This window comes from Sparus aurata, chromosome 5, assembly GCF_900880675.1.
Source record: "Sparus aurata chromosome 5, fSpaAur1.1, whole genome shotgun sequence".
Classification (NCBI taxonomy): Eukaryota; Metazoa; Chordata; class Actinopteri; order Spariformes; family Sparidae; genus Sparus; species Sparus aurata.
Genome location: NC_044191.1, coordinates 10,961,348 through 10,987,530, shown reverse-complemented (window position 1 = coordinate 10,987,530; position 26,183 = coordinate 10,961,348). Strand labels below are relative to the sequence as shown.

General features: G+C 41.1%; 1 protein-coding gene across 22 annotated transcripts in view; it reads right to left on the bottom strand.

Moving 5' to 3' along the window:
• trpm3 (transient receptor potential cation channel, subfamily M, member 3) overlaps positions 1-26,183 on the bottom strand; it is a 169,645-nt gene that overhangs the window by 80,982 nt on the left and 62,480 nt on the right. For all 22 annotated transcript variants that reach the window (XM_030415794.1, XM_030415774.1, XM_030415778.1 and 19 more), the window contains exons 2-3: positions 2,187-2,266; positions 749-950 (exon numbers count right to left, since the gene is read on the bottom strand). In XM_030415794.1, the coding sequence (XP_030271654.1) occupies positions 749-950; positions 2,187-2,266 (282 nt within the window). The remainder of the gene's footprint in view (positions 1-748; positions 951-2,186; positions 2,267-26,183) is intronic.

Sequence of the window (26,183 nt, the reverse complement as noted above, 5' to 3'; positions counted from 1 at the left end):
CTTCTTAAATATATAATGACATGATTGCATATAATCATACTCATTTGATTTGATGTTGTTGTTATGGTATGTGGAGAAGGATGTCTGCATATGTGTGAGCAATCCTCATATCATTTCATTCCCATTTGTATTTGGACCATGAATGAAACTTAATAATTCCCCCAAAAACTTGGCAATCGTGGGATATCCTGGGAATCATAGCACTGGTGTTACTTTGCCATCCAGATCAAGAGTAGAAATCATTTCTGTCATTTCAGACATCAACACTTTCCTTCTTTGCACCTTTGTGTTGTTACTCTTCTTAAGTTTACTGCAGCTGAGGAAAATATCTACAAATCACATTCATCATTTTATGCTTTTAGCTTTCAGATTTTACTATCCTCTTCTTACAGCAGTCAGCTAAGGACCACTCAGTCTACTCCATCTTTGACATCTCATGTCAATAGAACATTATATGTTATTTGTCTCCCTGTAATCCAGGTATAAATCTCTATTTGTGGAGTGATGCATCTCACAAACATATCTACCTTTTTAAAACCACACATTCGAAAGCTTTAATCAGAGGTCAAAATCAAGTGTTACAAGTTCAATTATTGGTCCCTTGTGTTGTGTGGAAGCGTATTTTTGGATCTCCAAAACCATACAGTTGTTATTTTCTTGTCTGAACTAGATGTCGACAATCCAGAGCAGCAAGGCATCTGCAAGAAACTGACAAAATACATCAAATTAGATGTGTTATGGGAGTCACCATGGCTTTGTTGGAGTGTCCCCCTCCCTGGAACTCAATGGTGCCAAAGGCATCAGTGGGGCTGAGCTGTGTGTGTTTGCTGATCGACCACTTCTCCGACAGGCTGTCATTCTTAGCCAGACGCTCTGCCTTATCATTCTGACTGGATGAGATGCCTGGGGGCAGGCCCACATGCTGACCTATCAGACGCCCACAACAGCACCTGGAGGAGAGGAGAGAGTAGACAGGAATGTAAGATTGGTGTATAAAACTGTACGCTACTGTAGCGTTGGGAAGGAAAAAGAAGATGGTGAGAGAGACTGTGTGTGTGTGACTGAAAGAGCGAGCTGCCATAGTTATGTGCCTAGCAGTAAGAGGAGGGCAAGGCTGAAGTGACAGCTTGTCATCTGACTTTCATCTCCTGATTGGGAGGAGAGGAGGAGAACGATCCGTAGGCCCCTGTAATCTTTTATTAGTTCTGTCTCTTTTTGTTTTCTGCTCTTCACAAACATCTGTCTTTTTCTCTCCTTTGCTCTCCGCTCCTTCTCTCTCTCGCTGCAACCACAGGAGTTAGCAGATTGACAGTTACATTGTAGTATTCCTCCACAAGTATATGCTTATTCAGATGTACTGAATACAGCTTTCATATTGAGTTTTTTGTTTAACCTTGCAGGATGGAGTTGAAACCCAGGGAGGAAAGGGAGTCAGGAGGCTTTGATTATCACTTCATGTTTACGTCATCTCTTACCAGCGGTACTTTGCCTCCTCCTGCCTCATTGCATCAACACAAGTGCTTTTGACTAAAAAGGAAAAAGCTGATTTGATCTTTAGGAACATCGGGCTTCCACCCACTTTCCTTCAGTTATGCTAATTCTTTTTACCTAACAAACAGTGGCATTTCCTGAGTCTGTGTGTATATGAGTGTGTATCAGGGCCCTTGCTACAAGAATCAGACTTGCCTACCAACATCAGCTGTAGTAAATATTTCAGTAACAGCCCTTATAAATGTACTTTCACAGTTAAACTTTGCTACACTTAGCTGTACACGCCTGTGAGCTTGAATTAACAACCTTTAAAAATGATGTGGAATATCTTAAAGTCTGAACTGGGCTGACCCTGAATTTCACATTTGTGGTTTTTAAATTGTATATTGTCAGTGTTTGGCTCATTAGTGTGGAGCATCTACCTGTGACGCAAATAGAGGCCAGCATGATATTACTCTGAGGCATGTTTTTAAAGGTCAGTGGTGAAACAGGGCTCTTAATCTGCTATATGTGAGCTGGGCATTCACATTAGCTAACTCGCTCATTACAGTCTTGGAGCTTTTGATGCAGAGCTGAATCCTGAATCTAAAAAACTAAACGATATGTTAACAAGGCATTAGGCATTATGTCATTCACATTCAAACACAATAATGTAATGCATTAAGATTTCTTCCTTTACACATATTCTTACTCACCTATGGGGGTCTTTGGCGCTCACTATGATATGAACACATTCTCTCTTGCTGAACGCTCTTTCTATCCACGATTTCTGTGCCTGCAAATAAAGACATAAGATCTCAGTCAGTCTTGGTGCTGTCACTCCCGCATGCTCGGGTCATAACTCCATTATCTGACAAAGACAGCAGGAACAGGCTCAAATCCTGCACGGACTTGTGTTTGACAGGAGTTCACCTGTAAAATAGACAAGAGTTTTCTTGTCCTTCTGTTCTGTTTCTTGTGTAAAATGACTCAGACTGATCTCTGTTGTACAGATACTTTTCATCCACATTTCTCCAGTTATCCGGAAAGGCAAACAGAGCATACACTTTGAAACGTTTGACCTAATGTCTCAGAAGTTACATAAAACATTTGGAGAAAAAACAGCAACCTCACATCAAAACCTGCTTTGAAACCTCAACACACACAACAAACAAACGGACCATCGCACATCATTTAAACGCTGAAGACAAAAATGTTTTATGTTATTCAGCAACTCAAACCCGAACAGGATGAGATCAAGAGCTGGGAAAGAGAAAGCGGATGTTGAATGCAGTGAGGCAGTAAATTGTGTCCCAGTCCACAGACACTCTTGCGTGCAGCCAGCCGAGTGTATGTCTATATGAGCAGTGGTGGGTACTTCTATGTGTGTATACACTGTGCCATTATATTTTACGTAGTCAAGAAGGACTTCCTCAGCATAATGCAGCAAGTAAGATGGTGTATGTGTGACACTGCAGTCGCATCTGCTGCGGGACTGAGTGACAGAGACCGACGAGAGCCAATTATCCTGCCACAGACGCGACAGGAAAGACGGCGTAGAGCTGCAGAGCAAGCCTGAGATACATGTGTAGCACAGGATTAGGAGCCGACGTATGTTTCAACAGATAGATGCATGAATACCTGTTACGTGCAAACAAGAATTAATGTACACCAAGTGGTAATATGTTGTTTCTACTTTAGAAAGTGCTTCTTACAGCTCATAGGAAACTGCACTTTATCCAGAGCTCTAAGAAACAAGTGGGGAAAATAGTCCACTTGTTTTATTCAAAGGGGCAGCATACTTTTAATGGCATGAGACCTAGCACTTAAATGTCTTTGTTTTTTATGTACTAGATGTATTTCTGTTGTACAGTAGATACTAGCACAACTTTCTCTTCTATTACCCAGTTTGAAATGGGAGTACAAAAGGCACTAGAAAAAAGGACTATGCTCCAAAGTGACTTTTAAAAATGTCACCTATTACACCATTGAAAGAAGCTAATTTAAGTGTGACAAGAGAAGGTACAAACAGCAGTTATTTCTACATAAAGACCACAAAGTACTGGTACACTAAAGCAAACAGGTATGTCCATCAACATGCAAAGCAAGTTTTAGTAATGAAAGCAGCACATAATAATGACACTAAGGATTAAAGTCAACCAAATCCTGTGAAAATACAAAGTGTCACATGTTCATTTCCCAAAACAGAACCTGACTATTCAAAAAGAGTTGTCATTTATCTTCCAATCAGTGCTAAAAATGAGATACAAACATAGAAAAAATCTAGAGCCGTGGCGTTGCCCTAATGGTGTATCTGGTATCGTCGTGCTGGACAACATGTTGGTTAGAACATCACAATCAATGTCGTTCCATGGCCATCATTTCCATTTAGCAAAAAGTGACTAAATCTGCACTTAGAGCAAGCTGTTTGGTTACGCATAGGAGTATCACTCAGGAGACAGGAGTTTTAATCCTGTATGGAAGATTTTACTATGCTATTCACTTTAAATTATGTTCACTTATTGGGTTAAAATGGACCTAAAAAAATAGAAGATGCAAAGCTATAACATGACAAAAACATGATTGATCAGTTGTGATGATGGTCCTGAAGCAACATGAGCTCCATTAACATGAAGTTAACCGGCATGATTACACCAATAACTGATAAAGCGTATGTTTGCACACCATTATTGTTCGGTCTGTTTTATAATTGCTTCTCCTCGCAGGTGACGTCAAAAGCTCTGCTTGCAAAATAAAACATGTTTACCTTAGTCCTTAGTCATTTTGATAATGACTTTTATAATAATCTACAGTAGGTATATGCATGTCCCTGCCTTTAGAGATCAATATCTTTCAGTCTTTTTCACCCCTCTGTAATAAAGTTTTCATGTGTGTGTTCATTAACTGTAGAAATAAAATCCGGTTCATCCAAAATAGCTGCGTATTGCACACTGCACAATTTAAATGCTCTATTTCTGTGATTATGATAATTTTACCCATTTAAATGTACATCTTTCTACTCAGCACATTGTGGTTCAAAGGTTGCACTTCCTGTGTTGACACCACCATTCCAGGAAGTGGATTATGTCTGTGTGATTTTGTGGCGACAGAGCACAACACTAGAGGTCCAAAATAGGACCTAATGTCACAACGGGACAGTCACAGACAACCAGGAGGACACACAGACCAGACTCCCAAAGCCACAGTGGAGGGAACACAACAGCCGTGAAAACAAAAGGACAGAGCTTTTTTTCTGCTTTTTACTCTGGGAGAGCTGCCCCAGCTCTTCTCCCAGCCAGCAGAGCTGAGCGCTGCTTGTACAGGGCTTTCCCCACTGCCACGGCTACAACAACACACGCCCCATCCGCCTGACTGGCCCTGTCACACCACGGCACGCCAAAACCCACCGAAACTGGCCACAAACAGGCTCGGCCTACACATAGGCACACTTACCCTAACACCAGACTTCCCACGATTAACCATTACTCTGGGGGGCTGGGGGGCTGCTTTTAGAGATCACCCTGGCCACGATGACTCAGCGGGCCACAACAACGCCCCCAGCCCCATTCTTTCCCTGACGTGCTAGAACTGTGTATCCATCCGCCGGCTCACCCTGGGACAAACTAGATCCGCTCAATGGTAGCAGAACCGGATAGCAGGGTTTTAGATTTGATTTGTACTGACAGTCACGGTACACAAAAAGCCTTTTATGTTCTCTAAGTAAATCCTTAAAAGAGGGAGCACAGTCGTTTCACCTCAGAGCGTCCCCGACAAACATATACTTCCCTTTGCACCCCATCTTTTCTCCTCCAACCCTATCACTGCTGCCTTCCCTTATTTTCTGCTCAGACATTGTATGCACATTCTCTCACTCTCTCATACTATTGCATGTCTGTCTCTCGCTCTTTCCCTCACGCTCTTGCTGTTGCTTATGAGATTTGACATGGTATGATGAGATGGCACATGGCCCGCACTCCATTTTGTAATTAAGATTCATCACTGGGGCGCACTCACACACACAAAACCACTGTTGCTGTGTTTGTGTGTGTGTGAGGAGTGATTGTGCGGCAAGTGAGCAGCATCTGACAGCCTGTTAGGGGTCTTGACTCAATTACCCTCAAACTCACCACTTCCACCGTCTTCTCCCTGTCCTCTCTTCCTTTCACTATTGTATCTCTTCTTTCTTATTGGCATTGGCAGGGAGCTGCATTGGGAACCACATCCAATCAAGAGCCCTAATCTCTTTGCTCCCTCTCCTTTCTTCACCTTATTCTGTTTTCTTTTTTACAAACATGAATGACTCAGCTTTTCTATGACTATATAGGTGGCCAGTCAGAACACGCTGTACAGCACTTTGCCGAGAGCATGTTTTCCATATGATAATAGCTGACTTGACAAGAGATTTTCAAAAATGGAAACAATTCACAGGAGGGATCCACACACTGTCAAGATACCCAAGCACGCTAAGATGTGCAAAGAGCTAAATCATCACCTTTCCTCTTATGCCATAATATCTTTATCTTCCCCTCTTTATAAACTCTTCAATTATTTTACACTGAACCGGTTTTCACTGTCAACTCAGTGATTAAAGTAATAAAAACCCAACCGGAAATGCATCTTTATTTCTTTCTTCTGGATTTAAGTGCAGAATAACACCGACAGTTTTTTTTTTAAAAACTTTTGTCAGGAGACAAATAAGCCTTTGATGATAGAGGAGGGTCAGGGTGGTCAAAACTGAGAACAGGAGTATCACAAAGATATACATTTGATCCACCTTCAGAGTAGAAAAATAGTAAAGTCCAGAGATTTTAAATGAGCAAAACCAGAATGGCACTCAAGAGAGAGCATATCTCCCTCAATATGTATGAACATTTATTAACTCATAGATACCAGTCACCTAAATATGCATGATTATTTTCACCAAGATAAATGCATTATTTCCTGAGACATTAAGTTGCATTTTCGAAAAAATGCAAATGAGACAAAATTCCTGGAACCATCCCTTAATCCGCACCAAAAGTTAATGGGGTCTATCCTGGCTGAGACCCATCTTCTATCCAAGTTTCATGGAAATCCGTTAACAAGTTTTTGTGTAATCCTGCTGACAAACCAACAAACCAACCGACAAACAAAAGGACACTGGTAAAAAACATAGCATCCTTGGTGGAGGTAATGATATCATAACTCAGACAGTTATAAATGTCAGCACACATTTATGATACAGGATTGTCCTAGATGAGAAGATAAGTATTACAAAAAATACACTCTTCTTATGACACATTTGATGCACCTTCAGAGTAAAATATAGTTGAGTCTAGAGCTATTAAAGAAATGAAAAATAAAATAAAGATATAGAGAAAAGCTCTACCGTTAAGTCCTCAGATGAAGATACGAGCCTCTGGATATACTACAACTGAAAGAGTCTCTGAAGACACTCCAGCATCTCAAATACAAAATATTGTATGACGTCAAAATGTTCTGCCCAAAGTTTTCAATCAAGAATGACAGTAGAAGTAAACAAAAATCAGTAAACAAAGAGACTGAAATCCACAAATGGAGAGAAAGTGTAAACTGTAGAGAATCTTAACAACACTGCCGAAATCAAACAACTATCAGAACTGTGACATACATCTTGATTTCATGACTCACCTGTGTTATGTGATGGGCTGCATTGTTTATGCCATCCCTTCATAGGTATTGCTGAAGGTAGTGTAAGAGGTCTGTCCCAACTTTAAAACTAAGATCAATGAATGAAACTCATCAGAGCAAAACTGATCAAGCCACCTCTCAGTCGACTGGCAACTGGTCTACTCTGGGACTATTAGCACTGCTTGTATATGTGCCTGTTTGTGTGTGCGTGTGTGTGCGTGTGTGCTAAAGGTAACCACCGAGAAAGCCCCAAACAACCACTGAAGTTGACATATCCTGTCTCTCAAAGTCTCTTCTCCACTCCCAGATCCAAACAGCTGTCACTGCATGTATGAGCCAGGAAATGAAATGTGAATGTAAAAAGAAATCACATCATGACACGGCTGGTTAACTATCTTTACATAATGCAAAAAAAAGTCTGACCCCTCTGAAATACTCAAAAGTCAGCAGAAATTAGCTGCTGTCCTTCACCTATAACAAGAACCTCACCTGTTAGATTCAAATTAAAGTTGGACTGTCAGGCTGTGTGTGTGTGTGTGTGTGTGTGTGTGTGTGTGTGTGTGTGTGCGCTGAGTATGTGAGTGTCTGTGTGTTGGAGAGAGTGAGAGTGAAAGAGAGCGAGTGATCTAAGCTACATTTCTGTCTGGGATCAAGACCAGAGGGGGAGTATGAATGGCAAGAGAGCCTATTAGGTGGAGCAATATGACATCCCTCTAGCCTACTCACCGTCCTTACCTTGTCCTAAATGACACACACACACACATGCACGCACGCACGCACGCACGCACGCAATCTTTGCTGTTGCATCTGCAGTTTTCCAAGATTAGTCTCCTCGCTGTTTTCAGTAAAGGGATTATTGGCCCTGTACATAATACGGAGCAGGTTTAATTAGCAGGAGCAGTGGGGGAAGCTGGGCACATAAGACTGTAATCTGAACTAAATGAAGTCCAACAATAGATGAGCAGGAAAAACACAGAGAGGAAAGAGAATGTTCTTTCCAAAAACTGTAATCCTACTTAATGTAACCTGAGTCCAAACAGTCCAAACGCTGCAAGGCACCAGAGGCGGGCGTGCTTATGTGCATCTATATGTGTACATGCACATAATGACAAACAACACACACCAATCAGCAGTGAGGACGGTAAGGTCATGTGTGTGCAATGTTGAGTAAGGTAATTTAACTCTTTAATTTTTTAGATGTGTTGTTTGCATTCAAGATTGCAGCACTTGATAAATATTGGCATATTGACATGCTGCCATTCAATAGTTTACTGCCACTCTGTTGCTGTTACCATGGTTACTTTTACCTACTATGACATCACGTGCATGGCCTTGATTGAGTTATTCAAGTTTTCTGGTGAAATTCCAGTGTTTTTTTCATATAACAATGAATATCGCAGTAAAAATCTATTTTCCAATATTGTGCAGCCCTAAAAACAACCATTTTATAATTATATAATTAGCCTGGTGAAGTTTTATAAGGGTTACATTTGTGGCACAACAGGAAAAATATGAGCATCCTTACATTGTTGTTGTTTCATTTTGACACTATATTTGCCTTATACAGAAAAAAAAAAAAAATCTTATGGCTCCAAAATGTTTACAATGTGTGCCCCATTATGTTAACAGTCTTAGCCAATTCATATGACAAAAGCACACAACAGACCAGGTAAAATTAGGTTTGGATAAAAAGTGGGGACAGTCTTGCTACCGACCTCTATCTGTCTTCCTAATGTCAGCCATGCATTTTTAACAATATTTTATTGGCCATAGTAGTTCAGATCAATTTTCTGGGACTGACTGTTATTAATTTATTATTACCACAAACCTTTTCCTGAACCTAACCAACAAAAGTCAAATTCACCTGCAAGTTATTTTAACACACATCACTGTTTCTCTCTTATTACATATCTATATTGTATTTTTATATCCAGGGCTGGTATAACTAGACAACTAGAGGCACAACGACGTGCTTTCATTGACATTTACATAAATATAAACTTTATGTGACATAACTATATCACCTATGTAAATTATAATTTATGTTTCGAATGTAGCTTATTTTAACCCAAACCACAATCTGTTCCTAAACCTAACCGTATAACCACATTTTTTTCCCATTCCAGTTCACCTGTTGTTAGTTCTCTCCATCAGCAATATGTTGTTGCTCGTGTGTCTTTGTGGGAACAGTCACATATGTTTTTTTAAAGAGTCACTGAAACTCTCCCTATTGAGTTGTTGAGTGAATCTAGCTGCTGAACTCTTACTCAAACAGAGCAGTTCAAGATAAGATGAACACTGCTGAGTTTTTTTTGTTGTGTTTGTTTTGGCCTTGCTTTCCGGGCTGGCCACAACACTTGAATTGAACTGCAGTTAAAAGACATTTGGCACAACCACTTCACCCTCTATCTCTACTACACTCATCTTCTCTTAATGTCTAAGTGCCTCTGTCTCTCTCTGCTCACCCCTTCTCTATTCACAATCCTTCCCTTCGATTGAGTCTGTTTGTAATCCCATACAATATCAGCCAAGGGTAAATCAAGCACACAATATGTGACCCCTGAGATGGGCAATATAATATGCAATGACCTTCACATGACAGCCATCTCCATCAAGTCAATGCATTGGTAAACAGCACTGGGTTGTGACTCATTGCTTGATCCAGACCCACACAGACCAATGCCAGTGCGGCGTAGTAACTGCTTACATTAAGGATGAGGTCATTGACTGTAAATGCAATCTTGTCAAGGTAAGGAACCACTTATGCAAGTGAAATAGCATTCAGTGACCTGGACACGCAAACACTGGGTTTATCTCCCTGGAGGGTAGCCGGCATGCAGGAGTATGGTCCACCCACATATTCATACAGTCTCTCCAACACATACACACAAACAGAGTTTTCCACATGTTTAAGCATTTCGCAGCTTTAGAGATTTAACGTATAAACCAAAAATGCCTTTAAATGCAAATGTGTGTACGTGTGTGTTTGCTTTTGTTTGTGTGTGTGTGTGCGCGTGCATGTGTGTGTGTGTCATGGGTCAAGATTGGCATGTGTGGATTTCTTGTTGAGGTACTTTCTGACAAAATGTGTAACACTCAACTGCATATTGGAGGCTATCTGTAGGTCTACTAGAGCAAATCAACATTTTCTACTCAGCACACAAGGGGTCTCAAGGGAAGAAGTGAAAAAGGCAAACACAGAACCGTCAAAAGTGCAGCCTGCCTCAGCCAAAACTTATCTTTTCCATCACTCTAATGTGCTGAATTGCAAAATGGCCAATAGACAAGATAACCAAGTGCTGATTGGGGGTTGTCCTCCGGTGTGTTACACTGAGGAAAATCTCAATCACAACCTTTCCACCTCTGTTCAGCAGCTATCCTACAGTCCAGTAGACTGGAGGTTATCAGTAAATTGGTCGACAACCCAGAGCAGCCCAAAACTACTTTTCTCACCTCACTATTCCCCATGAAGTGTATCCTGAAGAATATACCAACTATTAATAACACCAGTGACAGAGTCAAACACAAGACTGAGGGTGAAGACTCAGTCCTCCTGAGGCAATTGCCTACAATTTCATCATGCTCACTATGTTGTCCAATTAGAGCCATGCAAAAATCACAATTAAAAAATGGCTTTAATACATTTCAAATATTAATAGCTCTAAAGAGGCACATGGAACATTTACTTAAATCCCGTAATTTGTTAGGTGCCACTGGGATTCTCTCTTTTAATCACACACAATACACAAATTCACACTATGCAAACATAAGCTGCTGAATAACAAGTCTCTCAGTCCTTTCATTAGCACCTTACTACATATATTGGATCATCCACCAGCCAAAAAATGGCAAACAAAGCACTTTACACTAACAAGATGGGCTTCTCATTTGTCCTTAGGGGTTGCTTTCAAAGAAAATTATGTAGCATATATAAGACGGCACATCTTACATGAATATTTAAACAGATGCAAAGCCTTCTAAATTTTAATAGATGAAGACTTGGTAACATAAATTGCAATATATCTAATCCACAGTCTGCTTGATGATTAATAATCATTCACAACATCAAAGATGAGATCAATGACTAACGCCTGACCTTTTAACTCAATGATCAGCCCTTCAGTGAAATCATCTGAAATGGGATTAATGCAATCCCGATAGCAGTATTTACAGCAGGTTGCACACGGTTTATGGAGTGACTTATATGTAATTTATTGATTCGCCTGCAGCTATTTAATGTCTTTTTAAACTGAAGAGTGTAGATAGCATGAAACTGATGAAGTAGCTTTTCTATGTAACTGTATACACTGAGTTTGATTTATAAGGAATCTAATTGGAATCCTACATATCTCTTAGATAAATAAACTATTAAACTACATCGAACTACTATTCAATCCTTCACATATTAAAAGGTTTTCTATGAAACAGACCTACAGTCACTGCGTTTCTTTGCGTCACTGGCAAGTAATCAGAGCACAATATAAAGGGACTATCACAAATCCAGAGATAAAGTTATGTGAGAATGCTGAATAGAAATGTAAGTGAGAAAGGGAGATCAACAGTGACATGAGGAAAAAAGGAACAGCATCGTTGAGTGCAAGAGTCAAACACTCAAAGAAAACACAGGGCGACTGAGGTTTATATTGTTGCTTTGTGGTTAAGGATGCATTGATCTGATTCACAGAATCTATATCTGCATCAATACTGACTCTATTAAGCAGTTGGGCTAGACTGTGTCACATGAAATACAATTTCTATGTAAATGTTGTCAGAGTTTCAACTACTAGTTACATTCTATCAGTTGTGGCAGGCAGCCGACTTTCTTTTGTGCTCCTACTACAATCGTTAACTTTAAATCATCTTACTGATATCCTCCCAATGAGCTCAATGCAGCAAGGTCAACACATTTCAAATTTGTGAAAATGAGACCACTGCTGTCGGTTCAGTACTTGACAGATCTTCTGAGCTGAGGCATCAGGTGGTGGGAATGGTGGGTGTATCGGACCTAAGCAACAAACCCAAAGTGTTGGTACTCAAAAATCAAAAACTCAAAACTCTTTCTGTATTGTTTAAAAGTTGCTTACAAAGTGTTGCTTTAATTTTCTACCTTAAGGCACACATGCTGGCTTGCTTTGCCATTCTGATTTTCTCCCCCATATGTGTCTGCTGTGTTGAATGCTCGAGAACCCAACCTCATATTTTGGACTTTTTTTAACCTGCTTGCCTGTGGAAGTTACTGCTGTTAATCACACAACCTGTTAAAATCATTGAAACCAATGTGGTACAGAATGACAATGCAACGACCAGGTGCACTTACAAACTTGTACAAAGCAATGGTATAAGAAGCACTGAATTAAATATCACAAGCAATCCGTTTACATGTCAGTAGACAGGAGGGATAGACCAAGCACAGATTGTCCACTACTTAATCGTTGTGGATGATGTTGTTCTAAGACAGATTTTTTTTTTTGTTATTAAATAATGCTAACATGGATTGCCAAATATACTTGAGCAGCAATAATATACCTGGGTGGCCCCCTACTTAAAGTTTATGTGTGGGAAACACTGGTACAGAAATAGTCATATCAATGTATATGTAGCTTGTACTTGATTCTGTTTTCATAATAATATGTAAAACAAAGAAGAGTGTCGCATGTAGAGAAATATTTAATGAGTTGCTTCACACTACAGCATCATTTTAAAGAACAATGGTAAAAAAAAAAAGAAAATACAAAGATACAAAAAATGTGTTTCTGCATTGTTCAAAAATTAAATCAAAATCAAATGCCAGATCCATGAGGAAAAGACTGGTTAAAGTGCGTGATTTTACAGTGTACTTGCGCATGCATCCGTTTTCCTCTTGATAGACTGCTGTGACGTGCTTCTTTGCTTACTAGGGCGCATGTGCGGGTGTGTTCAATGTGCGAGCGTAATGAGAGAATGCTTGCTTGTTTTAGCTCCCGTCGTTTTCAATCCATCTCCTGAGGCTAGAATAAGCAGCTCTCTTTCCCACAGGCCTCTGCTAAGCCTAGCTGAGCATCTGTCCATGCAGGCTCTAATCAACACTGGCATGGCCATTCTGTCTGTGACTGAGAGGGGAAAAAGGGGGAAGGCGGGTTCACTCTTTCGAGGGTTGGAGGTGGGGGGACTGTCGTCTGCATCAGAGGAGATGCAGAGGAGGGAAGGGTTTTAGAGAGTAGGAAGGTGGTGGGAGAGATAAGAGGTGACGGAGAGGTGAGGGTGAGAAGAAAGAAGGGAAGGAAGGGGAGAAAGTAGGAAGTCGTGACACAAAGCATGTTGTATCGGAATTTGAGACATGAAGGTCAAAATGACGTGAAAAAGGTAAAGTGTGAAGGTTAGCAAAGCAAAAAGGTAGAAGATCTTACGTAGAACAAAGGTACTTCTGAAGTGAGGATGAAGTGGACATGGCTGAGGTGAGAGAGAAAAGAAGAACCTATCTGTTGTACATCAGATGCCAGGTCCAAACTGAGTTGGGAATTTCAAAAGTGCACACAGTAATAGAAAAGTAGTGGAAAGAGTGGACACAGAGGGAGGGAGAGCGAGAGACAGAGAGAGAGAGAGAGAGAGAGAGAGAGAGAGAGAGAGAAAGAGAGAGAGAGAGAAATAGACTGACAGTGAGGTAAGATAAGGTGTAACCATTTTGTCTGTGTCAAGATGAGGGCAGGGAAGTGAGAAAACCCTCCATCAGCAGGGATGAGAAGCCAGCAGAGAAACGAGCCACAGTGAATGACAAGGGGAGCAACCGGCAAGTGAACTGCAGTCAGTCTAATGATCACACGCCGTTTTAGTTAACAGTGTTTGACTGAAACCTGTCAAGTGGCCTATAAGAAGTGACGATGGGCGTTCTAACAGTCAGGGGCCAGGAAAAGAAAAGACATAGGTAGGTAGACTTTGCTCGTTTAGTGGTTAATTTGTTAGGTCTGTTAGCACTAATTCACCTGAGAAATCCTGAGTGGTGATGTTCAATACAAAATGTAGTGGAAAAAAACTTTACTTTAGTCTAAAGTAAAGTTAACAGTCCATTAGTTGACCAAATTAAAAGATTTTTCCAACAATTTCATAATTTATTCATGTTTCAGTAATTTTTCAAGCATAAATGTCAAACGCCTGTTGGTTCCAACTGCTTAAATGTCAGGATTTGATGCTTTTCATTGTTAAAAGCAAGAGGTTGAGAAACTTGGATGAGGGATTTTGGCATTGTGCACCTGGAATGCTTGGTGGAAGTTGTAAATCTCAACTAGGAAATTCGGACCCTTTGACTTTGCCTGGAATACAGCAATAGTAGTCAATTGATTTAATTTGATTTAAGATCTGTTTAAGAGCTGTCCATTGCACAGCTGTGTCAAATTCATCTGTGTCATCCATCTGCAACATTCTTCATGGAGGTAACTATACCAGCCTTGAAGGCAGATCAACATCACCAAAGCTCTGACAATTGTTTCTGGAAGCTGCAGAAACAGCCATCAACAAACACAACATATCTATTTAAAATTGGGGAAACAATTGGAGATGTGGGTGAGTTCAGACAGCTGGAACAAAGCTATGTGTTACAACATGTGCTGGTTATATTTAGTTTCTGTCTTTCTTTGTGTGCTTTTAAGCTTCATGTGGTATCTCTACCTGTCCAGCACGGTTGTACCTCATTATCTGGCAGCTTTTGCTATTCCACAAAATGATTGCTGTTTACCAGACCACTGGCACTATGACTTGGACATTGTCCATGTGACCACCATTATAATCAAGTGCCACATTCAAGGTCACAACAAGAGCTGTTGCACTCCTCTGTGCTGAGTTGTGTGTGTCTATTTGTGTGCAGCAGACCAGTGCCAGTGTAATGAAGTTGCAGGTGCTGAAGTGGTTCAGGGCAAGGGCTGTGAAATAGCTTGTTGTGCGACCACCACATTTAAGCTGATGGGGAGTTTGTGTGTACATGTGGAAAGAGACAGAGATAGAGAGAGAGAGCGAGAGAGAGAAAAGAAAAGGCTATCCATTTAGGGAAAAACTGCATTAAAAGAGGTCATTACTATGTTCATTTTTAGGTTACTTTATTTTGTGTTTATGTTTGCTGTTAAGGCAGGAACACACCGGCCCAACTGTTGGACGTCTGAAGCACTTGGGGAGACTCGGACAAGGTCGGGAACAAATCCGTTCGGTGTGTTCAGCTGCGTTGGAAGCTTTCGGAGCCGCGCAGACGTTGTCTGCTCCGATTCAACATGCGAAGTCTGAGAAGGTTGGCTGTCGGCCGTCTGAGCCATTGGATTCTCTGATTAGCAGTGTGCTAGCGAAACAGCGCAGTGTGTGGGAGCAGCGGAGAACTGTGTGTGCTTTGTTTTTCTATGCACTCCGTTCCGTCATTTCCAGTTTTCATATAGCGCCACCCGCTTATTGCATCTCGCGCAAGCGCAGAACGTTCTCGCTACTATGAAGCTGGCAGCACGTCATAGCGGTGTGTTCAATGCAACTTTTCTGCCTAACAGGTCAGACGAGAGGCAACAGAGCGGTCCGATAAAGGCAGTTGGCTGTTGGTTTGGGTCTAGGTGGTGTGTGGGGGCCTTCAGAATAGGTTTAGATGCTTTAGTGTTCAAAAACACTGTACACAGCACTGTATTTCCCCTCTGTCTGAAATGCTCTGCTTTAGCTGCTGTCTCTTTAATGTTCCCCTAACGAGTACCCAGTTTGCTCTGATTTGTCAGCTCACATACACCTGAGCCAGCAACGCTCACTGTGTCTTCAGTCGGCTCTGTTACGTTTTCAGCTTCCAGTTAGCTTCAGTTCTATCTTAAGTACAGACATAAATTATGTAAATGTATTACATAATGACACTGTAATGTCACACAGTCACATAATTAAAGTTGGGACTACTGACAAGGTGTTTGAGTCACTTCAGGAGCAGTGTTTTCTGTAGGAGAGAATAGCTCCTGTTGGTGCAGACTTTAGACTTTTTAACTTTCAAGACCTTTAACATGCACAATAAACAACATAACACGATAATGGGAAGAAGTTCTCCACTTCTCATCTCTTTCTTGACACCCCTTTTATCAATTTGTAATAGATGTATTTGTCAGGTCAGGTGAACTTGGCCAGTGACTCATTTTTAATATCACAAACAGCAAAGTGGTCACGCAGTGATTCAGACGCTGTTCCATTAGTGCAGCTAACACTCCCACTGTGTCTCTTGTCCAGGCTGCAGTCAGATATGTCAGATGGCCTTCTGAGATCTCAACAGCCAGACATATTAAAAAGCACAGAAGAAAAGTTCCTTCGAGATCTATAAAACATTTCAACGTAATTTGGAATAAATTAGGCCACCAGAAAAGAAGCACATTTGTTCTTGTTGAAACAAATGGAGGAGAAATTACTTCTTTTTAAGAGCAGCAGAGTGTGTCTGTGTCTAACCATCCAAGACGCAACTAAACATTATTTCCTCCATTCTACATCTTATTCTGTCAACACAAGTGAAATATGGATCAACACAGCCGAAGTTGTATTCATGGTTACTGAGCTGAAGCAGAAATGAGCAGCTACATCCATTTATCACAATCACAGACAGGCATAAACAGTGTGGTCACACAAATATACAAGACCTGCATGCATACAATTTCTCTGTTTGTTTCTTGCTCTCTCTGTCTGTCTCCCTGTTGATTCCAGCACAGCGTGAACAGCTGACAAGTTTCCTCTTCTGGCACACCATCAGTATCACACACACTTACACACATATAGAAAGGACGCTACTGAAACTATAGCATACCCAGGCTTTCCCTTTACACCAACACAAACTCAACCCTTTTTTTAGAGCCAGTAGGCCCGTATTGAATTGTAGATCTCCCCCCTTCGTCTGCCACTCTCTGAAACCCCTATCAAGATCGATAAGCAGTTTGGCATCTTGGTAAACTCAATCTGACTCCCACAACTGAGAGAGACAGAGAGACAGGATCCACACACAGAGGTAGACAGGAAGAGAGGCAGGGAGAGGAAGGAAATCACAGCTAGTCCCCTCTGGCCAAAATTATGGTGCCAGTGTTGGCCCTGCTGCCTGTTGGGCGTAGGGGTCAGACCATGTGGGTGAAGGATGCAGAGATTTAGGAAGCATCACATTATTGTCCACTGAACTAGCAGGTAGAACGAGTCCCTTCTACCTCTCTCTATATATTTGTCAATTTATCAAACAACCCCATCTACCCCTTATCTCTTCCTTTCCTTCCTTTTTACACATCCTTTCAACCCCCCTCATCCGCTTCACCTTCCACCACTATTTTCCTTTAGTTCTCCCAACCTTTCTTTCCTTTCCTTTTCCTCCCTCCATCCCCTCTTGTGTCTCTCTGGATCCCATCTCAGCACCACTGACACAGATCCTGGCAGGGCAGGATGGTGTTACCATGGATACTGAAAACTAGGAGGAACCCCCCTTGCTTCCTGTGCCCCTCCATCGTAGCCCCTCCGGCGTTGCTGAGAACTGGAGTGGTGATCTCTGGTGCATAGTCATGTGCGTCAATGCACTGACACAACAGTGAGCACACACACACACACACACACACACACACACACACACACACACACACACACACACACACACACACACACACACACAGAATAACTGCATATTTGCCAAACAATATTTAACTGACAGGCTTATGGCAATACATGTTTCACATAGAAAGATTGTGAATATTAATGTGAGGAAATGAGAAGCTGGGATTATTGAGCAGGACGTTTGTGTTTAGCTGTTGTTCTGCCCATTAAATATGATCCTGTATGTCTGGTGATATCTGACAAGCCTGGGAGGGACAACACCCCATCATGCTGTGTCCCAGCATTTATACAATGACAATGATTGGCATCAAGGGAGCAGGAGCTATAACTAAAGGTTAAAACATTTAACTTGCAATGTGATGTCAGAGAACCACTAACCATTGTTTCTGATGATGGATAGACCATTCTGTTACTGACAAGCCCAAGTGGTGTCCTTAACTGTAGTAGAAAATGACTTGAGGGAGAAACTGGCCTGTCTTTTTAGCCTCATAAAATTACTATTTGTTTTCTTGTTGTTCTGCTTTATTTCTGATATTAATCACGTTGGCAGGACTTGCTGAAGTTGTGGGAGGTTTTGAGACTTAATCTACGAGCAGGACCTGTAAAGACACTGTCCCCTGCCATCTAATTTTTTATCTCTGCGACACTGACACCTTCCAATCGCAGTGTACTGCAAATTGTCACAATAGAGGTAACCTATGTATGCTGCACTGCTAAGATGTACCAATAATTGTGTGCTGACATTTCTGTGACACGCTCTTTTCTATCGAATTGGCAGAGTATGTTAATTTGTTATCAGCCTGTTGGTTGAGCTGTCTGACCACTAATGGTGCTGTCTGTTACATGTGTGGACAGTTTTGAGAAAAAATGGCTGTATCACTGCTTCATCAACTTCCTGTCACACGTGTGCTTTGTCTAAACAACACAGATCTCGCAGGAGATGATCTTTCAAAGGGACAAATACAGTTGCCTGTCATTTTATTTGGATCACATACAATAAGCTGATTAAAATGCGAATATTATGATTAAAAATAAAATAAATACGTTTTCTTTTGAGGTCTGAACAGCTCAAATAATTCCCTTGAAAGGCACATATATATATACTTCCAACATTTGATTTATAGACAGGCCATTCATTTCTAAGGATAGTTTAAATAATACATGATGTTAGGGAAACTGAGGAGAACAGAGAAGGACAGCAACATATCTCAATTTCCCGGCAGAGGGCCGATAGCCAGAAACTCATCCATGTGAACCAGATCTACTTTGTCTGTGTTTGCAGAGACTCAGTAATGTATCTGTGGTTAAAGCTACTCTGACACAAAGCTCTTTACTGGGGCCAGCGCCTTAATCCTATTGTCCCTCCCTCTCTATCTCTCTTTATCTGTCTAAGTGTAAATACCACTTTTCTAATCTCCCAACTTGTTTCGTGTACGTGTTTGTGTGTTCCGGGGGCATATTATACGATGCACAGATTTTGGAATATATATGGTGCCAAAATGTCGTGGTGGTTGGGGGGGGGGGCAAAAAGAAACGGATATAATGAGACAATACAATCTGAAAGTATTGCACATTGCCTTTGTACCAGCATGACATAGGTTTACACAGGCTGGAGAATGCAGACTTTCTGACAGTATTACATCTGGCACATGAAAATAATAATGGCCAAAATGAAAGGTGGGAAATATGCTAAATAATTAATAAATGGTTTATCAAAAAATAACTTATTACTGTGTGACCTATAACATAAGTTGCCAAGACAGCATATATAAACTTATATTATGCAAAAGTTTGGTTTTACTTCCGCCGTTAAGACACATCCTTTGGCCAGTTTAAGAAAGAAAACAAGTGATGGTGCAACAAGTACTGAAGCTTTGGCCAGCAACAACACAGAAAACCATCAAGGCCCTGCTCCTCAAGTAATGGAAAAAAACAGCAGCCAAAAAAATTATGGATGCTTTAAACAGGTAGGGCATGAGAAGTTTAAGCGGGTAGCCAATTGTCATCGTCACTGTTTATGTGACGTTTTATGTGATGGTATGCATGTTATCGCTCCAGCAGTTTTGGTCTTGCATTAAAGTTAAAACATTACAGTACTGGTACAGTACATGGAAATGCACATATCAGGTGTTCAACCAACAAGGAAATTCTGAATCAGACATGTCAAGGTCCACAAACAGCACATGTATAGAGGAATGATTCACTGGGTTGCCCTAGTACATATACACACACACGCACAACTACTCTCATTACCGCTGATTACTCTGATTCCCCTTGCGTGTCTCTTTTCCTATTTCCAGAAACTTGACTGGACCAAAAAATGTCCAGAGAAAAGAGTCCTACTGAGCCTCTAGCAGCCAAACAGTTTTTAATTTGCTTCCAAACTTAATGAAGTGTGACAAGAGGAATCTGCCAAAAGGAGAGCTGATAAGCACTCTAAGATATCTTCCTCTGTGTCTTTCCACATCTTCATCAGCATGTTTGTTTTCCGATATGGCAAACCAGAATTAACTCTTATTCAGAGAGATTTGGGAAGCTGACACTTCACTAAGATCTGTTGTGTTAAATAGATGTAAAAATGATCTTTCAATATGTATATGATCCCTAATTATTAATCATTTCTCATAGTCTTAGCACAGCAAGCAGAGAGATGGGAATTCAGGCAATTAAGGGGACCTAGGCTCTTACTATCATATTGCATCTTAACAATACCACACAATAGGTGCTTGCTTTAGGCCCGTGTCCCATTGCTCAGTTTAAGTTTGGGCTCTACAAGGGAGAGAGTTTGGCACCCCTGGGCCAGAGCAACAGGCACTGGAGAGAACAAGAGAAGAGGCTGGTGAGGCTAAAAGAGAGGAGCAAGATGACCAAATTCAGGGATGATAGGATGAGCTAATGACGAGAAGGATAGATGTACCAATGATTACAGAAGGTGAGACGGACCATTGTGGTAGTAATTGAAGTTCAGTGTGCAGGTTTTAATAGCACATGGCTCCCGTGTGGCTCTTGGCGATGCCTTGGCCTGCTAAGTTATCCTCCTGATCCATACCCTTCACATATATTATATATAGATTACTTGTATCAGACATTCTGTCAATGAAATCTGCAAACTGTGAGTTTACAGATTGTAAAGCTCACTGAATCAATGTGATTGTGACTGCAGGCTATATAAATACAACTGATTCGATTTGATTTACTCCTTGTACTTCCCTTAAATGGAGGTCAAGCATCTTAGTTTTCAGAAACCAGAAATGAATGGGATACAACAAAAGATGCAAAGGTCTCTGACGTTTTGGAGGCTAATGGTCCCAGCTCTAATCTCCATGATCCATGAGAAGCACAAGTTGGATAGTATTTGTGACGTCAACTATTAGGAAAATCTACTTTGTTAGAAACACAGTTTGGGAGAGATTTGGACAGTTGAAGCAGGTTAATCACACTGAGACCAGATTTCAATTCTTCCCCTCTAGCATCTGTTTTGTAATGGCTGAAATGGCTGCGAAACGGTTATGCAGTAATGACTTTTTATGACTATGTAATTTGTTAAAATTTCATCTCATATTGAGATAATATGCATATGGGGAGGGATGGCTGCAGGGAACAGAGAGTTAGGGATGCCACATTTTATGCCAAATTTGCACCTGTGTCACAACTGCTGTGTCTAATGAGGAGGAAGTTGGAGAGGATAAGTGCAGCTGAGCTGAGGCTTAGATCGATGGGGTTATACCTGAGTTCAGAGAGATTGGTCTCTGGGATGTGGAGGATGTATCATAGGCAACTGAGACTAGATTGTCTGAGTGGAAGTGTCTTTTCTCTCAGCTGTCATGAATAAATGACTCTGTAGCTTTGTGCCTCTTGCACCTCTAGGTGATACTAAACCCTCTGGCAACATTCTGGCACCAACCGAGAAGCAGGTGGTCTTCGGGTCAGGACATGACCGCATACAGTTTTGTGTGGTATGGCAGGAGTACAGTTGAGCTTTACTGACCTGGAGAGAAGGGTTCAGGTTCCTGACTCCCAGTAGCCCAAAAAACTCTGCATTCAATGTCAATCAAATATTAATTTTGGCTGTTAATTTTAATCTAAGAAGCTACATCTGAACAACATAAACATCATTGGAGAATCTAGAAATCTGTACTGAGGGCTGATTGTTTTTTTTCCCATGTTTTTCAAGCTAAATTTATACTTTGCCATTGCCATTTTTGCTGGAAAACAGGATGATATTGGCAGTCTATATGATACGCTTGCTATTAGTAATGGCTTAACCTAATATCTGAATGTGAGAGGTAATGTATCATGTGCTGTGAGCTAAAGGTAGGTGCTAGAATATAATATAAGCCGGCCCGTGATTCTGTAAATGCCACTGTGTTGGAGTTAGTTTCTCACGTTTAATTGGCAAAAACTCTGAAAGTGCGAAAAAACTGCCAATCAGACATACAGTATGTGGGGACTGCATGGGAAAAATGTGTGCATTTTGACAAGTGCTGTTACACAACAGCAAGGTCACAGTATCTGAACAGCTGCAAGACCTAATTCTTCAGGAAAGTTGCATCACTTTAACAGGCTGCCATACAAGCTGATGAGCTCTCTCAGACACACAGTAAGAATGCATTTGCGCCATGGTACTTTATGTCAGGAACAGCCTGTTTTCGCCTTAACGGAGAGAAAAAAATCCCAAAGAGCTTGACCCACCTCGAGTGACACAAGTGTCCTTGTCCACACCAGACCAGGTTATTTTGCAACCGAGGTTTTGTTAAATAAAATTCCACGTCCACGCGAGCAGTGTAATAAAAATAACCGAGAATAACTCCGTACACACGCAACCATAAAATCCGCCACCAAGTGATGCAATATACGTGTAATACATATGCCACAGCAATAGGTGGGGATGTAAGGTAAAACAGAAAGGCTGTTTTAACCAATGAAAATAGTTTAAAACTGGAAAGGGGAAGTGTGGCCAATACCAAAACACAAACAACAATGGCGACTCGCAAGGGTGCGTCGTTTGTTTGCTAGCAAGAGGAGCAGTCTCCTTCGTTGCTCATCCAGGCGCCGCTGTTGTTGCATCAGTTGGACATGACAGCCAAACACAGCTGACAGCAAGCCAATAAACAACAACTTTGTCACGTCCATATTAGCCGAGGTATCAAGCGAAGCTAGTTAACATCTAACCACCTTCCAACTGTCGTTACTCTGTGTTTACATTGCTGTGCGTGCAATATTAACAGAGGCACGCGCTCAGCTTTGACGTAAGCAATGGAAATAATCGCGGTTGTCATATCCACACGCAACCGCTGAAACCCGAACCGGCCGAAAACCTAACCCTGGACCCCGGTTTCAAACGACCACAGTTTCAGTGTTCCAAAAGCACGGTTGCATGTGGACACAACAGTAAAACCGGGAACATAACTTAACGGTTGCAAAATTAACCGGGCTAGTGTGGACAGCTCCTCAGTGACACGACCTGGCAACTGTTCATCCATCAAATAAAAAACATCTGTCGAAAGACACCAAGCCTATCAACTCTCCTATCCAAACCAAGTTTGACAGTTTTCAACTACATTAAATGCCTGAATCTGATATCGAGCTGAATGATGCTTTAAGACCATTCACCAAAAAAATGTGACTCCTTGACTGACAAGTAGGCCAGAGGCAAGTCAGGGTCCCAACTTAGAGATACAGTTAGAGGACTGAGTTGTCCTGATCCTGATGTCTGGGATTAAATTAAGCAATTTATGCATATACATCCCCACACTGTTCATCTTTACATTTTTGCCAAAAGCAAATACATCATATTTGTACGTGTCATGCATACCATATTTAGATTTACATAAAAAAAGGTTGCCATATTATGTTGACATTACATGTTTGTGACCTGACTTTCAAATCAGAAAGGGGGGTGGCTGGTGGTGGAATCATAGAGAAGGCTAGCATGGTTTGAGCAACATTTCATTAAGTGTGAAACCACTGGATGTTTGTGCAGCATGACTAAGGCACTTCACGATTGTGTTTGTGGGATCCAAAACAGGAATTTTAAATTAAAGCATGAACCTTTACCTAACCCTAACCAAGTGGGGTTTGTTGCCTTCACCTATTTCCATTGATAAATATTTACAGAAACATACAATGTAGCTGACATTTATTCTGGTGATTGGGTTGTTTTACCATATCCAAATCTGGAATTAATCATTCACTGTATCAAATAGTTGAAAATGAAACCTTTTCATCTTGTCAAGCTATTGGCATTTAGGAATAGCCAGCCAACTTTTCCACATTATTCTGTTCCAGCAACGTCTGCCAGGATTCTGCTAGACCCAGTCAAGTTATTTCTCCTGACCTTGCCACACCAAATTTCAGTAGTTGGTGAACCAAAACGTGTAATTATGACAAATGACCATGAGCCAAGTCTGGACAGTGTCCGTAGTTAACTTTTTGACATACCAGCGAAGGGAAGTGGTAAATAAAAAAAATCCACCAGCCAGGGATATTTCGTACCAGCCAACATAATAAATGGACTGCTGTGAGAGATGAATGTTCATTCAACACAGCCAATGGGGAGCTGAAAAGGCTGCAGTGGAGGATATGTGTCAGTGGAAAACTCAAAACTCTGTTTCTGAATCAGATACATGCCCTGGGTGAGAAGTGTGGAGGCCACAGAGAGGCGAAGAGATACAAAAAATAAAAAACCTTTTCCCTTGAGAGAGCGACAGAAGTGACTCTACAGCTGATGTAATGTGTGTGCGCAGTTGAGGGACCATGTGTGTGGGAAACAGTTGCAGAATACTCAATGGACAGAGACGCAGGCTGTTTGTTGTAAAAAGAGGCGCATGAGACGGCCAGTTTCATGGCACTGTTTAGAATGTAGCCTCCTTGGATTTTCCCGCCAAACAAAATAGCTACCTGCATCTGGCACTTGCCAGGTGTTACTTTCAGACCCCACTGGACAGCGATGTAAACTCACTGCCATGCACATCCTGTTGCTGCTAAATAAATATGCAGGCTTGACAATTCATCATTTAGTTACCAGTTTATCAGGCAAAATTTTATGCAACACAATGCAACAGTCTTACAATATATCACATCACATCATAACATTCATTATGGCGGTCATTATCGGGAAAATAAGTCCCTTCAGGATGAATCAGACCCCAACCTGTCAGGACGTATTTTCCCGATAATGACCGCCGCTCTATACATTATTATCATTATTGCTTATTACACGGTTACTTGCCAACACGAAAAAAAACTTGACACAGTGTGTCTTTTTACAATTTATTTGTTACCGTTCATGGTGTTTTTCAGCAGAGAAATATAGTTCGCCAAACCGACGCGGTTTCGCTTCCTCTCTTTGCTGCTTTCCTCTCTCTTTCTTTCCTTGACCAGTGACGACAACTCAGCCTTTTGCCAAGAGTTGAAGTCACTGTATTTTCCAAAAATATTAAAGTTAATGTGAAACTCATCCATACTAGTGGCCTAGGAGTACGTTTTTTTCCGATATGAATTGACTACAGATCAGCTGACATCGCTTAGCGACTAAGGACGCTGGGGTGATAAGTGACCAGACTACTTGCGGAGCAAAGATTTTAGAACGCAGAGTGCTACGAAATACGTGAATCAGAGGCAAAAAAGCCACTTTCCTTGACGAAGGTCAAATATGCTTAGTAGCGGTCAATTATATGAAAATAATTGACCGCCGAAAATTGGGAAGGCCCATTAAAGTGAATGGAGCATTCTACAGCATTGAGAAGAGCCGTGTAATAAAGTTGTATAATCTGATATGTGGAAATACTGCATTGTGTATGTGTAGAAGTTAAAGAGCTTTCAGAGTTATTTTAGTATATTTTGTCTCTGCCTTGCTACGACATATGTTTCATTTAAGAAATAGGCAAAGCCTCTATTAGCAGGTTCACAAGCTCAGTCCTGTGTACAGTGTATAAACTGTGGGTGGATTTCCTCTTTCTGTGTGAATCTGTGAACCAATCGCTTTGTGCTCAGCCTTTCCCACACACACTCACGACAACAGCCTGTCAGCTAAATCAAGATGAACCTTGGCCTTCAAGACAGGCTTAGAAGTGGGAGGAGGAAGAACAGCAAGGCTCATTAAAATGATTTGTCCCTCCTACACTTTCAGCAGGAAGCCATTTAAGTTGAGATGCAATATTGTTAGAGATGAGATAAAAGGATAAATGAACAAGAATGGGTAACAAAGGAAAATAACTAACACATTTTGTTGCCTCCTTTTTTTCATGGCAGAAAGGTCAAACTGCAGTTTGCATGTTTTGCGAGTTATTCTTTCACCTGTTCAGGTCAAACTGAGCATGAATGAGCATGACAGTACTGCATCATGTTAATTTAACTTATTTAAATAGCTGGAAAAGCCAAGAGACACCAAATCAAGGACAAATACGGAGTCAGTGTTTTAAACCTCGCAACCAGACCTGTCATTACAGCTTCAGGTATTAGTCGCATTTAAGCATATGACAAAATTATAATTGGACTGCAGATAGAATGCA